Raw genomic sequence first — 17,879 nt, forward strand, 5'->3', positions numbered from 1 at the left:
TTCTCTGATTTTATCTCCACAGGAATTATATACTTCATGTTTTTCTCCTTCCCAGGTTAGGTTTTAGAAGAGACTTAGAGGGGAACATACCTTTGCTAACATCTACTGTTTTGGGGAGTTCTAGTGGTAAGAAGCTGCACTGCAGTCCCGAATGCACACAGTTTAAATCCACCAGCTGCTCTGTAGGAGAAGGATGTACAGTCTTTTCCTGTGTAATTAACTGCTTCTGAAAACCCATTAGAGGGTCAACTATGGGTCAGTACTGACTCAACTGTACTCAGCACACACACTGTTGAATTTGCAAGGAAATGGAAGTTAACAGCAATAATAGTGGCAGTTTTCTGTGACCCTTGTTCCTGCCTTTCCCTTATAACCTACTCCACCATGTCCTTGGAGAACAGTGTGGCATAAAGTGATAACTAAATTTAGAAATATATGTCTGCCGTTAGAACCTTATTAATCATATATTCTTAAGATTCCACAAAACAAGAATAGTTAAGAAAATTAAAATAAGCAAGATTTGTCCTTTTTTGTGCATAGATCAGTGATTGATAGAAATTATTTCTACAGAAATGTTATTTTGTTTGATGGGAAGATTAATACAGCTTTATGAACTTCAAAAATCCATCAAATTTCTGTATTTATGATCATCCTTATGAACTGTATCTAAAAGGTCCTCTTAATCATTGATAAACTTATGACTTCCACTTTGTCAGAATTTATTCGTGTCTCAGAAACTGTCTTACCCATTTTCAGAAATTAAAAGACTTTACCATGTGTTTGTAAAGTTAGCAGCCCAGCATATTACACACTGTTACTTAGGCTCTTTCAAACATCCAGAGGCCTTTATTTCAGAGCATTTCTTTTATATGATGCATGTTTTTTTCCCTAAGAAAGCAGCATTTGAGCTTTTTTTTTAAAAAAAAAAGCATAAAGATTTCTATTTTGCTGTTATTTCTCTTATGTGTTTCATACAAGAATGTTAAAAACACTTTGAGCTCTTTTAATTTTTATGTTTTCTGTTTATAAAACTTGTGTTGCCTTTTTTTTTCTTTGTGAAAATAAGCCAGACCCCTCCCTGGAAGTTAGTTCCAACTCCAGTGACCTTCCAGTAAGTTTCTGAGGCTATAAATCTTTATGAAAGGAGACTGCCTGTCTTTCTCCTTCAGTGCAGCTCATGGATTTGAACTGTCTACCTTTCCGTTAACAGCTCAACGGGGAATACACTCCACCAGCATTTGCTTGATTCACTGCTTTAAATCTTCTTTTCTCTTTCTTCGTAGAAATAGCTGATGGATTTGAATTACTGATCTTATGGTTAGCATCCCAGCATATAAAGCTCTATAACCACTAGTTTTCTTTCTATTAATACTTTTAAGTAAGCAGGAAAAGGGAATAAATCTTCAACTGACACTCTCTGCCTTCACTTTGGAAATAAAGTAAAAGAAATCTATTGGCAATGTAGTAGAAGTGAGTTGATTTTTCTCAAGAAATCAATATGGACATGTGATCAAAGACTCGTCATTGACCCTAATGGCTGTTTTATTTTGTAGGCCATGATGTGAACACATGAATAAGAGAAGGAAATTTCTTCTTGCCTCCGTACTTGCTGTCCAGAATTCAAATTTTATATATCCATCATGTCAAAAGTGCTTCTCTCGAATAATCATAGTCTCCAAAAGGTAAAAGTCAAATCTGTAAGTTAGAAGAAATTTAAGTGTACACTGTAGATTTCCTGTGCTTCAAGGGTAAGTAAGGATTAAATTCAAGACACCAGAGCAAAGTGTTACCTAAGGGTGAGAGTTCTTCAGTTGTATTAGAATATGTTTGGCTGGTAATCTTTTATTAACTGAAGAGCTCAGACTAACTGCCAGTGAGTCACTTATAGCTTTTAACAACCCTCCATCTGATTTCTGAGGTTGTAAATTGCAACAGACATAGAGTACTCATCTTTCCCGGGGGGATCAAACCACCAGAGTCATAAGCCTTTAGGCTGTGGACTACACCAGGAGAGATCCTTAGTCTTCTATTATTAGAGAGAAATTTCAGGTTTGCTTTTTTCTAATACCTGCCCTGATGAAAAGGAAAACAGCTTCTAAGAAAATAAAATCTATTCTTGATGCAAAAATTTAGCCCATTTCCAGGCTGTCCCAGGGAATAATGTTAGAGGTGTTTTGTTTGTTTTCGTATGATTCCTCAAAACAGGTAAACACCTTCAGCTTTTAGTGATGTCTATATTATATGGTTCTTGCCATGTTAATTTATGTTGGTGGTCAATACAGGCCAAATACACCTAAAGATCTTTCTCTGAGCTTCATGAAATGGAAGTCAAAAGTTAAGATTAGAGTCCCTCAAAAACATAATCTCTGCCTATTGAAAATTCAAGTCTTAAGTTCTCTTTGGCTGTATATGGATCCTTGATAGTAGTATGCCAGCAAATATTCTTTATTCGTCTTTTTGTCTAGTTAGCATTAAGTGGGGAGAAGTTGTTAGTTTGTAAGGACTGAAGTCATCTTCCCATTAATGATCAGTTTATTTAGTAAGCAGTTTTCCAAGTCAGCTCTATGTGTAAGATCCTATTTGTACTGATCATTAAGCCTTCAGCATGTAACTTACAGCTTGTTTCATAGAAAATGTTCTACAAATGTTTGTTGATTGAGTAAATGACAGTTTGATAGTGTCTTAGATCTGGTCTTCAGCTTACCTATTTTCATGTTTTTAGTGGCATAGTCTGTAGCAAGTTCCTCTGCTAACCAAAAGACCTCCAGGTTATTAAATTCACTATTGACTCCAAGGGACCAGGAAAGTCTCTTCTCATCAAGATCTACAGCCTTGAAAACCTTGTAGAGAATTGCTGTGAGTCAAAACCAACTTGACACTAGTGTGTTTTGAGTTGAGAGTGATTTTTCGTAAAAGAAACTAAAACCTATTTGCCTTTGATCAACAGACAGTTAACTTGGGAGGACCAGATACCAGCAGGCCTGCTCATGGTGGACAGTTTTCAATGCAACCTTCTAGTCAGATACTTCAAAGGAAGATATGATGATCTACTACTAGAAAAATTGGCTAATGAAAATCTTAAGAGCAGTAATTGAATACCTTATGAAACAATTTTACCCTGACAAACATAGGGTTATCATGAGTCAAATTTGACTCACAAAAATTGGTAATTAGGTGCACAGAAGTTAAATATCTTGCCTGATAGTAAATGCCCTAGTCTGTGCAAATCTACCTTATCTTTCCCTGTGAAAACAATCCCCAAAAGTGTAATCTGATTTCTGCATTTATCAACATTGATAATACTGTCCCCCCCCAAAAAAAATCTATGGCCATAATTTCTGATGCTTATCTTTTCTAATGTTACTTCTGTTTTCTTTTTTTCCTATTTAGACTCCTTTTTGAGCAACACAAGAAATAAAGTCTTTGCTTTCATTTCCTTAGTAATCTATCAATTATAGCTAGGAAGTCCCCAAGTACCATACATAGTTAAGTGCTCAACTAGTAACTGAAAAATTGGTGGTCCTAAAATTTTGAGAACTGCTATTCCATAAAGACATTTTAGATATAGAGGCTACCTTGTGTACTTAAATCAGCATAATATGATCTGGGTCCTTGCTTGATGTAATTGTTGGATAAATAGTCTGTACCCTGACTTCTCAAAGCATGGTCTTTTGGCCTTATCCCAGAGTTTATGGGTCAAAATCTTGATTTTAATGAAATCCCAAGATGATTTGACTGTATATTAAAGTTTGAGATAGTCTGATTTATGTAATTCTGTCTGGTAACTTAATGGTAGTTATGCTGCCAAGCCAAAGACAAGCAGTTCAAATCTAATACCAGCTCTATGAGAGAAAGTTGGGCAATCTCTTCCTGTGAAATATCTTCAAAATGCATATTCATTATTTTTGCACTGAAAGAGCCTGTACAGCATCCAGATTAAAGAATTTTCTTACTAACCAGAAAGTCAGCAGTTCAAATATACTAGCTCCTAGAGAAAAATGAAGAGGTAGTCTGTAGCCTTGGAAATCTTACAGACGGTTCGACTCCCAGATGAGATGGATTGATGCAGTAATTGGAGTATGAGGTTAGGTGCATCAGACATCGTGATATTGTCTCAGAATAGAGCAGGGTTCAGAGCTGTTGTGCACAGGGTTGCTGTATTGTGGTGTTATGTACCATCTAGTCAGATCTGACCCATAGCTGACCCTCCGTCAAGTTAATCACGCAGGAGGAGACTGCCCCTCCTCCTTTGGAGCCCCTGGTGGATTCAAACGTGCCTTCAGGATAGCAGTACAACGTCTTACCACTGGGCCACCAGAGCTGAATCATAGACAACTTTACAGCACATAACAACAACAACTTGGTCCTGCAAGGCCACTATGAGTCAGAATCAACACACAGTGGCAAGGCGTATATATGATTTCTGTGTTCATCAGTATTAATGGACTTAATTTTTATTAGGCTATCATTGATATCTATTTATAAAAGTTTATTAGACTACCATTCCTTTTGTTATTATTCATTTTAATGAAAATTTACAGAGACTTTGGATTTCCATTCATTCATTGTTGCACTTTTCTCCCTGCCCTCTCCCCCCTTCCGCCCCCCCAGTTCACTCTTCTCTTTGAAAAGTAAAAGAAAAATTCTTACATTGTTCTATAATCCCTCCCGCCTGTGGCTCCACTCAACTGTGCAACTTCATTCTGGACTGCTGTCATGACAATAATACCTAATTACATAACCCTTTTAAACAGTTTCTCCCTCATCTGTTTCAATGCAGTATACATAATTTATCCCATCTTTCTCAGTCTCCCCCAACCCTAATATCAGCCCCGTTTTACAACAGTGGCACGATGTAGTATTTGTCCTTTTGTGACTGAGATATTTCACTCAGCATAATGTCCTCCAAGGTCACTGATTTTGTATAATAGTTCATGAGTTCCTTGTTTTTCAAAGCAGCATAGTGTTCCATTATGTGACTATACCACAGCTTCTCAATCCATTCATTTGTTGATGGGCACTTAGGTTGTTTCCAACTCTTTCCTATTGTGAACAAAGTTGTGATAAACATGAGTGTGCATATTTATCTGCTTGGATGGTGGTTATGGTGTCTTTGGGGTATATTCACAGTAGTGGAATTGTTGGGTCAAGTGGTATTTCTATTTGCAACTTTCTTGGGAAAAAAAAACCCACACAAACACTTTATTATTTTTTGTGCGTGTGTACCGTCAAATCAGATCTGACTGGTACAGGAGGAGATTGCCCCTTCTTCTCCAGCAGAGCATCTGGTGGATTCGAACCGTGTGCCTCTAGGATTACAGTGCATGTTTGTAACTTTTTGAGAAAGTGCCATACTGCCTTCCATAGTGGTTACACCATTTTATACTCCCTCCAATAAGGGTTCTAGTTTCTCCACAACATTGCCAGCATTTGTTTCTTGCTGTTCTGTTAAATTTTGCTCTTTCTACTGGGGTGAAATGCTATCTCATAGTTGTTTTTAGAATACCATTCTTATGGTTATCCTAATAACTGTGTCATGTTCAAAGCCTTAGATTTGGGTCAAAAATTCACCAGTTTTGTTACTTGTTGCAAAAAATCAATTATTAGTAATAATCGCCTTTTTACCTACCAGAAGTGTTCTAGATAAAAAGAAATTTAATAATGTATATGAAATAATACATTTGTAAACTATAATACACTGCATATAAATTTTAATATTTGTTAGAAATTTTACATTAAATCCTAACACATTGTTTTTAAGGAAGTTCTGATAGATGTTTCAACATTCATTAGATTTTACTAGAGCCTGGTAGTGAAGTTTTTATTTCTTTTTGAGTCAGTTTGCCTCACTTTATGCTCTACCCAGACTTCCCAGTAAACTCCCTCAGATTTGAGTAAGACCATATATAGTTAGTATTGATCCATGCATATTGTGACAAACAGTAATTAGCAGAGCTCTAATTAGGATGATTCAGTAGCTTCTCATGAAAAACCAAAATAACCTTTGTTTAAAGATAGTCACCTTGTATGTTGTGGGGTTTTAGGCTCCCCCTAGTGGCTGTCTGGCCACAGTAACATTTATACAGCTGTTTTAAACATGGAGATTATTGAGCAGTATCATTAATAAGAATAATGTTATTTTCTGTTTGCATTTTACTACTCTTTTTTAAAACCAGGTCAGTAGCAGTATGAGTAGGGCAGGAGTGGAGACAAACACCACAAAGTCCTAGTGTTATTCCTCAACAAAAGTTGTCATAAGGCACAGGTATCAAACTCATCAAGTATTGTATACAGTAAAACAGTAGAAATGACAGCAGTCATCACACCGTTTCATAAAATTTAAAAGGCAAAACTGACTAGCATGTGTTATGTACTGTGGAGTCTGGATCAACCCATGGTTGATTTACAGATTTTTAGAGGCAGTAAATCTCACTGGGAGGAGATTGTCCGTATTTCTCCTGTGGAATAGCTGACAGATTTGAACCACTTATCTTTGGGTTGGCTGCACAATTCCTTACACTAGGTCACCAGAATTTCCTGATTCCTCTCTAGTAAACACCAATTAACATTAGTCTGTCAGTATATAGACTTCAGCCCTAAATTTGGCAGACATGGAAATCAGGGCTTAAAGAATTAAGTAACTGTTCTAAGGCCAGATAGCTAATGCATGACACTAGAGATACAGTTGACATGATTTTTTTTAATTACAAAGTCTTTAGTCATAATTATTGCCTTACAAACAAGTTGAATTTAACTTACAAGTTAGCTTGACTTTCATATAATTTTATGATTTGAGAAATTCTATCATATTCCAATTAAAGAAAGTTTTCCTTATAGCTTAAAAAAGCAATAAGATTATTTATTATTTTTATTAATAAACATTCTCTTAAAAGACCTGAAAGATAGGCAGTTTGAATCCAACAGCCACTCCACTGTTGAAAGATGGTCATAAATTGACTAAATAGCATTGAATTTTTTTTATTTATTTTGTTTTTGTTTGTTTATTTGTTTTGGCATGTTTGTGGAATTAGACTCCTACCTCTTTCTCCCATGGACCCGCTGGTGGGTTCAAACCACTAACGTTTTAGTTATTGACAAACAGTGCAACATTTATCTATTATGCTACTAGGACTCCTTTAACAGACAATACACATTCTACTTCCCATCTGTTTTGTTGTGATGTTCACTTCATAGATTTCATTTGCCCCCTGCTATAATATCAGTATTAAGGATGCTTCTTTCTGCCACATAATACACAGTGTATTGTGTGTTTCTTACCAATATCCTGTTACTTAGTCAAATCATTAGAACCAGTGAATGTGGATAGAGCGTTTCAAAAGATGTTTTAATATTACTAAAGAAGTTAAGTTGTAGAGGTATACGCAAAATTTTTATTCTACTTTCCTCTTTTGGGTCTGTTTTTCATGTTGTTGAAAATTTTTTATGAACCTCTTTGCTCCCCCCCCCCCCCCCTTTTTTTCTTTCTTCCAGGTCTAACTGTCCAAAATGTGGCTCTACTGGAGAAGCTGAAAATGTCAGTTACAGATATAAACTTCCCTTAAAAGTTGCAGAATCAAGTAAATTGTTTAGCATTACTGTCTTTGGAAGCTGTTTAGATACATTTTTTGGTCTTACTGCCACTGCTTTGCACAGGTAGGCATATTTAAAGCATTGTTTTTTCCTGAGCTACACCTTTGGTTTGTCAATGGAATTTGAAAATGTGTGATTTTAGTATAATGCCTTTTGTAAAAAGACGTTCAATCAAACCTGTTTTTATTTCCTGATTATATATTGTGATGTCCTTTTAAACCAGAATTTTTTTTATTCAGGCCAGATAATTTGTAATTAAAATAATGAATTAAATTATAAAAGTGAGCTAAAGAAACATGAAGGGGTAAGGGGAAGGCAGTAAAAGAATTTCATAATGAAAATTTATCTGAATTGGCCAGAGCCTTCAAATATAAGCTCGATTGGAGCAGAAGAAGCTATTTGAGAAAATACTGTATAACACAAAAATTTGTCCTTTATTTTCCTGTTATGACTTTATGCACCTAATTTGATCTGTAAAATGTCCTGACAATGGAAGAAGTGGTTGAAACTTTTCCGCCTCTTCCCATAATCTCTTGACAGAAGAAATATATGTCCATGGACTTCTTTCTGGCTATAGGCCAATTTAAGGTCCTAATAGATTATAGCTAGGATTGCCAAAGAAGAAAATTCCCTCTGTTTTGAAGAGGAGGGACAGAGATGCCATCACTATTCCCATTTTTTAAAATTTCCTCTAAAATATTTAAATACTGCTCCTAATTATTAGCGTTTTGGAAATTGTTTCTTATATGTTGCCGTGGACTCGTACCAACACTGAGTACCACGGAGCGAAAAAGTGTTCAGTCTTGAACCATCTCACAGTTGTTGCTGACACTCATTACTGCAGTCACTGTGTCAGTCCATCTCGTTGAAGGTCTTCTTTTTCACTATCAAGCATAATATCTTGCTCCAGGCACTAACTTCTTACAGTGTTGTGTCCCATCCAATCAGAACCAACCCATAGCTGAGCCTCCAGTGGGTTTTCAGAGGCATTTAATTAAATGGATGGAGATTACCCATCCTTCTTCTGGCTGGGAGCTGCCAATGGATTCGAACCACATGCCTTCGGGATTGCCTCTCAGCTTCTTACCACTCGACCACCAGAGCTCCCTAACTGTTCCTGATAATGTGACCATATAGAATGGACTAACTGCTAAACTGATAAAGGGGACTAATTGTACCTGATAATATGGCCAAAGGATGTGAGACAAAATCTTGCTTTCCTGGCTTCTAAGGAGCACACATGCTATACTTGTAAGACATGTTTGTTCTTTTGGCAGTCTGATATATTCAGTATTTTTCAGCAGTATCAAAGCTCACTTGCATCAACTTCTTCAGTTTCTTTCCTTGCCTGACTTTCATATGCATATGTAACAATTGAAAATACTATGGCTTTGGTCATTAGAGATAACAAAATGTTTGTTTTTTTAAAAAAACTGTCCCCTGTAGACAACACATAAAACATTTATACTACATTTTCAAGTTACTTGTTCTTCCAACTTTAACAGAATAAATTTTTAAAATTTATCCCTTCATATATTATATGAATTTTTTTTTTCCAATCAAGGTACATTGAAAATTCTGATGAAATTCCTGAAACACTGGACAGTGATACAGCTAAGAACCTATTAACTAAAGCAGTTGAAACGTGCTTTGTTGGACAAAGCTTTATTTTTGGAGTGACGGTAATTGACACCAGCTTTTTTTTTTAAATAGTAATACTTAAATTGTATGAAATTATTTAAATTCCCTAAATAGTTCTTAGAAGTTAAATATAAATGTGAAGATCATGGTAAAAATAGCCTATACATGATCTTTTAAAACACCCTATATGTCAACTTACTTTTCTTTTTAAGAGTCAAAAACTTCAAGTAATACCTTTGGAGCTTCCAAAATCTAAATTTATTATGAAAGCAAAAGTCTTAAATATTTTTGTACTTGGTTATTTTACTCTCCGAATTTTGTTCTCATTCATCAGTCCCTGCTCTTCACAATTGAGTCATCTCTGAAAAGAGTAGGAGGAGGAAACTTAACATTGAAAATGATGCTTCTGAATATTAATAAGAACTCTTAAGAATGGTTTTAATTAACTGTCACTGTTAAGTTAAAAGATTGTACTAATTCTGAAGGAATTAGTAACATGGTCTTTCACCCCAGGACTTCATGTATACTGACTGTGTACCCAGCATTTTGCCTAGAAAGCATTTAAGATACGTTGGCTGTTGGTAATGAAATGGTTTGTTTTGGTTTTGGTTTGGGGATTTTTTCCCCCTTTTTAAATGAGTTTTAGTTTTCATTCTGAATGACCTATCTGTTTGACATTGTGAGATTTCTTTGAGCCAAAAGAGTCAGTCCTTTTTGAGAGAAATCTTAGTCTTAAAATTGATATTGACAAATGATTTTTTTTTTTAAATTTTCCAAGGAATACTGATTAAAAATATTTACACATCAACCTAAGTCCACAGTTTAGCACTCTTATTTGTATGGCTTTAAAAGTTATAGCACAAGAACTTTACATTAAGGAATTGGGGGAGGGGGGAAATCCATTCAAAACAAAGCCTGCGATAGATCTTTTTCTCTGTACTTTAAATACATTAATTTTTTTTAAACGATGCTCATCTTTTTTTCATCTAGTGATAAATAACTAGTGCAAACTTCATCAAAATGAAATTTACCACAGATGTCAATGAATTTTCCCACCTGGAAATGGCCCTTAAGCTCACATAAAATGAAATGTCTCAACCTTAAATGAAAAATGAAAAAAGAACTGGTGGCTGGTATTTATAAACAAAAAATAGAAAATACTGTAGCATCATCTACACACTGCTCCTTACCATACAAATTTTGAAAGAACCAGAGATGCTTTTCAGAAGCTCTGTCGACTTTGAAAAGACATGGGTGTGGTTTTTTTCCCCTTTACATTCTAGAAACGTTGCCACCACCACTCTGTTTCTGCTGCAAAGATGGCATCTGTAATGACTGGAGCAGACACAAATGTTATTCAACTAAAGGAATCCAGAAGCTGAATTGAACTGCACATAACAATGCACTTTTCTTCATGCAGCCTTGTGTTTCTTAAGTATTCCATTTTCTAACATGCATTAGAATGCATTAGTTGTATACTAATAATTTTACATTTGATTTTACAACGGAGGCGGGTAGAGATTTGAGGAAGAAAAGGAGGGAAGAACTCTTAACCATAATGAAAAGATACATTCGTACCAGCTCTTAAGAACACCAGAACCCATTAAATTTCCAGAAATACATGTCTCAGAGTCTCCCATTCACTGGAAATTTCCCTCTTCTGTGGCATTAGGAGGAAAATGGGAGAACCAGTGTTCTTTAACAGAAACTGCACAGTAGGAAAGAGTTAACTTTGGTCCATTTGTCTGTCAGCAAGGACAGTCACACTGCTCAATAATCAACTGGAAAACCCAACACGTAAATGAGAAAATGTATTCATCTATTAGTTCATTCTAAAACTGTCAGAGGGGTTCTGTCCTCCTCCTGTGCCTTTTCAGCTGGGGAATCCATGACTGCTTTGATCTTTAACGTCCCCACGTCTTCAGGATTCTGGCCATTATCCTGCACACCTCGGGCTTGTGTAGGCCTTCTCTCCTCGAGGATCTCAGGGCTCACGTGACCTAGGTCCGCGTCCAGCAGTCCAGTGTGTACTTCACTGGTATCGGGTTCACCCACTCCACGTGCAGCTCCTCCGCATGCACCTCAGTGCCCTCCTCGGTGTGGATCTGGTCCATTTCTAGATAGCTCACCTGGACCTGCTCTGAAAGCTCACACAGACCTGCGTTGTGGATCTGGCTGTCCTGCAGCAGTTCTGGATGAACCTGATCCATGGTCACTTGGGCGGAATCCACCTGGACCTGAAGCACTGGAAACACATGTACCTGCCCGACTTTGTCTGTAATTGTCATTGATATTACAGGTTCCATTTGCACATGAGTTTCTACAGAAAGAACTTCCGTTACTAGATGCTCTGAAATAATGTGAGCATCATTGACATGTCTCGGTAACTCATTTCTTTGCATGAGCCACAAATCACACAAAGTACAATGATTGGGTTTATCTCCAGTGTGATACCAAGTGGTCTTTGAATTGGTCCCAGCTGTTAAACACACTGTTACAGCCCTGACATTCATAAAGCTTCTTTCTTCCCTTTTTTGCCCCGTTCCAGTTTGGCATGCTGTCAGGTGACATTTGAGTGTGCTATTTCTAGCAAATCTTTCACAACAATTTGGACATTCTAAGGGTTTTTCACCTGTATGTTTTCAAGGATGTTCTTTAAAATGTCCAAAGTGGTCAAAGTATTTCTCACAGTACTGACATATGTGAATGTTTTTTCCCAGTTCTTTGCTTCTTACTGACTTCACCCTCTTCAAGGTTGTAACAATTGAGGTGCTGTTTCCACACACACACTCCCGAAGATACCTTTTATTCCATATGTTACACTGGAAACTCAGTGGAGTATGATTTCATGTGCTTTGCCTGTAGGATCAGATGCACAGCCATCTTCCTCTTTAATCTGTCCTTTTCTATCACCTGGATGATACTTACTGGTAATATTGGCCTACAGGGCTAAAGCAGAATCATCAGAGGAACCCGTACTCTGAATGTGGAGTGCCTGCAGAAGCCACTTCCTCCAGTGTCATGGTTTCATCTTCCACTTCAGTCATGCCTTCCGCAGTCTCCACCTCAATCTCAGATTCTGCACACAGCAAGGACTCAGTGTTCATATTGGAAGTTGCCTTATTTTTTCCTGTATTCCTTACCTCAAGTGGATTTGCATTTTCTTTGTTGCCGACTTCAAGGGCTTTGTTGGCTTCCAGCATCTGGAGAAACTGTTGCTTTCCATACATCATTGGCTTCTTTTCCTTGTATAATTAACTTTGTTGTATATGTGAACTTAATCAAATGATGGAAGTCCATTTTACTGACACCTTCTGTCTCCACCAAAGGTTCCTGTGTAAATTCCTGAAAGCATTTGTAGAAGAACTTACTGCAAGCAGCCAAAACAGCCTTTTGGACCTTAAAATGGTGCCCATCCATGATCAGGGTAATGTCAGTGAAGTAGTCCTGCTCCTGCTGCTCGTTGAGACAGTCCAGTATCATTTTGTGACGCTCCGGGAACTCCTCCAGGCATTCCATCGTCTCCTCCGCCTCCATGGCTGCTGGGCTGCTCTTGGCCGGGCTCTTCACCACGGCTCACCCAACATCTCCCCATCAGCCCACAGCTCTCAGCACTCACTCCCACAGGGTCCTGGTGGCAGCCTAGTTAAGAGTTTTTAAAACCCTAATTCTGATTCTGGTGCCCAGTGGCAAGAAGCTGTGCTGCAATTCCAAAGACACGTGGTTCAAGGCCACCACCTGCTCTGAGGGAGAAGGATGGGCAGTCTCCTCCTGTGCCATTAGCTGCCTCTGAAAACCCACTGGAGGGTTGGTTAGCTATGGGTCAACTCTGACTCTGTGGTACACAACAGTTCCGATCCTACTTTAATCAATGTGAACATACTTTAACATTTGTAAAAGTTATTTTAGAGTTACACATTAGGGGGAAATGCAGCATAGAATGAAAGTTTTCATGCAGGCTTGGGTAGGCAGAGCCACTTCCAATGGCTAAAGTCTCTTGAGGTGAAAGAATTACCCCTTCCTACCAGGTAGTGCTCATGGCTTAGGGGTAAGGAGGTTGCACTGCCAACCCAAAGGCACTCAATTCAAAGCTTTCAGCTGATTGGTAGGAGAAAGTCGTCTCCTGTGCCATTTATTGCCTCTTTAAACCCACTGAAGGGTCAGCTGTGAGTTGATTCCAACTCTGTGGTACATAACAACAACAACCAGTCAGATAAAACCAGATTGTAAGAATAGAATCAACTCAAGTCTTTCTCACTTGAGGTTCTGCAAAAAAATTAAACCATACAGAAAATAACCTCAGGGAGGTTTTTCTCAATTATATTGATAAATGGTACGTAGCTAGTACTATTACAGATACATAGATAAAAAGTTTATTATTTAAATAAATGCTTTAGGGCATTAGGGCTCGAATAAGCCTAAAGACTGTTAATCAGAGTTCTTGGGAGCCAAATCTTAACTGGAAAAATAAATTAGCGCAGATTTATGGGAGCAAGCAGAGAAGTTAGACACTATAGTCCCTTTGAGGTTGATATTTAGTTCATAATATTGTTATCAGAAACCTGCTATGTAGAATTCTGAATATATTTATACTACTTCGAGAACCATTTTATGTCTCCCTTTTCCTAAAATGAAAAGAAATTTTTGGGAAACACTGGAGAAAGGCTTTAAAAAGGGAAATGAAAGATTCCATCAATAAATAGGAAAAACACAAGGAAAGTGAAGCTGAGTATGTCAGGGCTTTTCTTTGCTAAAAATTGTTGTTGAGTAACATTGGGTCAGAACCAACTTACAGCTAGCCTCCAGCAGGTTTTCAGAGTAGATCACACAGGAGTAGACTGACCATCCGCCTATAGAGCAGCTGGTGGATTTGAACCATGTACCTTCGGGATTGCAGCACAGCTTGTAACCACCAGGCCACTAGACACCCCCCCTAGAAATATATGGTTAACTGCCTCTGAAAACCCATAGGAAGGTCATCAGTGAGTCAGTTCTGACTCTTCGGTACACAATAACAACTATATGTATAATTCTGCACTTTTTATCGTTATTTTATACTTGGAAGAAAACAGGCATTTTCATCTGTTTTATAAATGAGAAAAGACAGATTAAATAATTTGTTTACAGTCGCAACCCTGGTAAATATTAGAGCCAAGATTTGAAGAATCTTTCTACTCCAGGGTTTTCCTTTTTTTACTCATGCTACATGGCAATCTAATTTCCTGGCTACTGGTGCCGAGAGTATTGACTGTGGAGCCAAGCAAACTAAAGCTGTGAACAATCTCAATCTCTTCACCATCCATCCTGATGCTGCCAATTGGTCCAGTGGTGAGAATCTTTGTCTTCTTGACATTGACCTCAATCCATATTGAAGGCTGTAGTCCTTGACCCTCTGCAACAAGCGCTTCAGGTCCTCCTCAGTTTCAGGAAGCAGGGTTGTGTCATCTGCCTATGTAGATTGTAGATAGATCTTCCACCAATCTTGACCCCACATTTCTTCTCATTGAGCCCAGCCTCCTGGATAATCTGTTCTGCATATTAGTTGAAAAGGTATGGAGACAGGACACATCCCTGGCATATGCCCTTCCCAGTTTTGAACCATGCAGTGTTTCCTTGTTCTGTTCTGACTACTGCCTCTTGGTCCCAGTAGAGGTTTCTCATTAGCACAATCAAGTGTTCCGGGATTCCCATTCTTCTCAGAGTCAGCCACAGTTTGTTATGATCCACACAGTCAAATGCCTTTGCATAGTCAGTGAAACACAGATAGACATTCCTCTGGTACTCCCTGCTTTCAGCTAAGATCCATCTAACATTAGCTACAATATCCCTAGTACCACGACCCCTTCTAAACCCAGCCTGGACTTCTGGTAGTTCTCTGCTGATGTGTTGTTCCAGTCGTTTTTGGATAATCTTCAGTAGAATCTTGCTTGCATGTGAAATCAGTGAAATTGTTCTGTAGTTTCCACACTCTGTTGGGTCACCCTTCTTTGGGATGGGAACAAATATTGACCTCTTCCAGTCAGTTGGCCAAGTGGTTCTCCAGATTTCTTGGCACAACTTGGTGAGCACGTCCAGGGCAGCATCTGTTAGCTGAAATATGTCAATTGGTATACCATCTATTCCTGGGGCCTTATTTTTAGCTATTTCCTTCAAAGCAGCTTGAACTTCTTCCTTCATCATCATAGGCTCTTGCCTCATATGTTGTTTCATGACATTCTTCTGTGTCTGCCAATTCCTTTTGATACAGTGAGTGACTCAGTATATTCTTTCCATCTTCTTATAATGCTTCCTGAATCATTTAATATTCTGCCTAGAGCATCCTTGATTATAGCAACTCAAGGTTTGAATTTGTTCTTCAGTTCCTTGAGCTTAAGAAATGCTGAGCGAGTACAGCCCTTTTGATTTTGACTCCAACTCCTTAAACATTTCATTGTAATATAACAACAAACAACAGTCATGCTACTATTGCAATGGGAAAATCTGCTGTTAGGGACCTTTCCAAAGTACTGAAGAACAGTGGTGTTAGTCTGGAGACAAAGGTGCATCTGATACAGGCCATGGTCTTTGCAATCACTTGTTATGCATCAGAGAGTTGGACAGTGACTAGGGAGGATAGAAGGAGAATTGATGTTTTTGAGCTGTGGTGCTGGAGAAGAGTTTTGAGGGTGCCATGGACTGCCAAGAAAACAAACGCATTCATCCTGGAGAGTGTTAAACCAGGCGGCTCCTTGGAGGCAAGGATTCTGAGGCTCTGTCTAATATACTTTGAATATATTGTAAGGAGGGACCAGCCCTTGGAGAGGGACATCATGCTGTGGAGGATGGAGGGACAGCACAGGAGGGGAAGACCCTCATAAGGTGGACTGATTCAGTGACTGGGGTAATCGAGGTGAGTGTTGGAGACAGTGTGATTGGCACAGGACAGCAGGGTTTAGGGCTGTTGTACATAGGGTCGCTATGAGTCACAAGCGACTCGACAGCACATAACAGCAACTCTGCCTCTAATGTTATTGTTACTAGATGCCACCACAAGTCAGTTTTCATTTATAGGAACTCACCTCCCTTCTCCCTGATTGACAGAGGAGAACTGCCCCAATCTAGAGTTTTCAAGACTGTGACTTTAATGAGAACATATCACCAGGTCTCTCCCATAAAGAAACCATTGACTGAATTTAAACAACCAACTTTTTAGGTAGTTGGCGAACTTTTAACTATTGTGCCACCAGGGCTCCTTAGCTCTGATACTATTGGAATTGAAAAGAGTGAGAGTGAGAAGAAATATTAACATCCCTGTTTCACATTTGAATTTAAGAGAAAAAAAAATTAATCCTCATTTAAATTTGTTTGTTTTTACACAGAATTTTGAAAACCAAGGCTCAGATTGCAACAATTTCTTACAGCACTTCCATGACTGCAAGAGAGAAGTTAAAGCACTGGTAGCTTCCCAGATTCTTTTGCCAGACCCAAGTGTTGCAGGTTTCACCGTCATTGACTTCTTCCATCAGTTTCTGCAGCCTTCCAACTTAAGGAAACTTCACCTTGACTCCCAGGCAAGTAGCTATGTACTTGCTTTAAGTCACTCAGATAGTGCTATCAGTAGCATATCTGGTTCTGACAGCAGTTCTTGTTTTTTGGAGCCCTCTGACAAAGATAAATTTTCAAGATACTGGGAGCCATCACTTGAACTCATTTCCATTGATTCACGGCTAACAGATGTTAATGGTTTTTCAACCTCAGATAATCTTCACCAAAACCAAAAGTGTAGCTCCTTTGCAGAGGCCCCTGGTTCCAACAGCTACCATGATCCCTTTCAGCATTCATGGAGCCTTGTTTCATATATGGATAAAAAGAGTAAAGCAGAAAAGTTGGGTGAAGAACTTGGCTTACAATTTAATCAAGTGAGTGTGGTTTGCAGCAATAATCGTGACATTGGAGTTACTGGCCCTAATTTATTATCTCTGAGAGTGCAAGAGTCTCTTGAGCCAAGCAATACTGAGTCCTTCCACAGTGCAGTGAAAATTAAAAATAAGTATTCCCAACCTGAGCTAATATTTTGTCAGCATCCTGATGCAGATACCCCTGTTCTCCAAGAGAAAGCTGCACGTTGTTCTCCTTCGACACTCAAGCTTAAAGAAACGACTGATGATTCCCAGGATTGTGACCCTGAGATCTGGGATGATCTGCCATTCTCCGAAAGCTTGAACAAGTTTCTGGCAGTTGTCGAAAGTGAGATTGCTGTAACCCACACAGATGCCAAGAGTAGGAAGTGTTCTCTAGACATTGACATTGACAAATTACATGAAGATGGAAGCAAGTTTTCTTTCACTCCACAGAGAACTACTGGAACCCTGTATGCACCACCTATAGCTTTAAGACCATCACAACCAACAGGCAAAGCAAACTTTGAGAAAAACGCCCTTACGAAGTGTGATGCAAACCCAAATTGTGTTCTCAAAGAGTCACAGCCAGATAAGATAACAGAGACTGTCTCTGTAAGTCCTAATGGAAGAGATGTTTCTAATCATGTTCTTCCAAATGATTCTATACCCACTGTATATTCATCTCCCAAATATTTTGAAGCCGTGACAGCCAGAATCCAACCACATAGGACCAAAATATCACCCCAGCTCAGTACTTCAGAAAGTAAA

At 38.4% G+C, this 17,879-nt stretch overlaps 1 protein-coding gene and 1 pseudogene across 1 annotated transcript in view; one reads left to right on the top strand and one right to left on the bottom strand.

Annotated features, from left to right (window-relative positions):
- The first annotated feature begins 1,569 nt into the window (after positions 1-1,569).
- Positions 1,570-17,879, top strand: part of LOC102864126 (chromosome unknown open reading frame, human C11orf82) — a 17,502-nt gene continuing 1,192 nt past the window's right edge. The window contains exons 1-4 of the mRNA XM_006882934.1: positions 1,570-1,682; positions 7,492-7,653; positions 9,155-9,272; positions 16,590-17,857. Coding sequence (XP_006882996.1) covers positions 1,570-1,682; positions 7,492-7,653; positions 9,155-9,272; positions 16,590-17,857 — 1,661 coding nt within the window. The remainder of the gene's footprint in view (positions 1,683-7,491; positions 7,654-9,154; positions 9,273-16,589; positions 17,858-17,879) is intronic.
- Positions 11,059-12,768, bottom strand: LOC102870337 (annotated as a pseudogene).

This window comes from Elephantulus edwardii, unplaced genomic scaffold (assembly GCF_000299155.1).
Source record: "Elephantulus edwardii isolate Elephantulus edwardi_28Jun2011 unplaced genomic scaffold, EleEdw1.0 scaffold00025, whole genome shotgun sequence".
NCBI classification, from domain to species: Eukaryota; Metazoa; Chordata; class Mammalia; order Macroscelidea; family Macroscelididae; genus Elephantulus; species Elephantulus edwardii.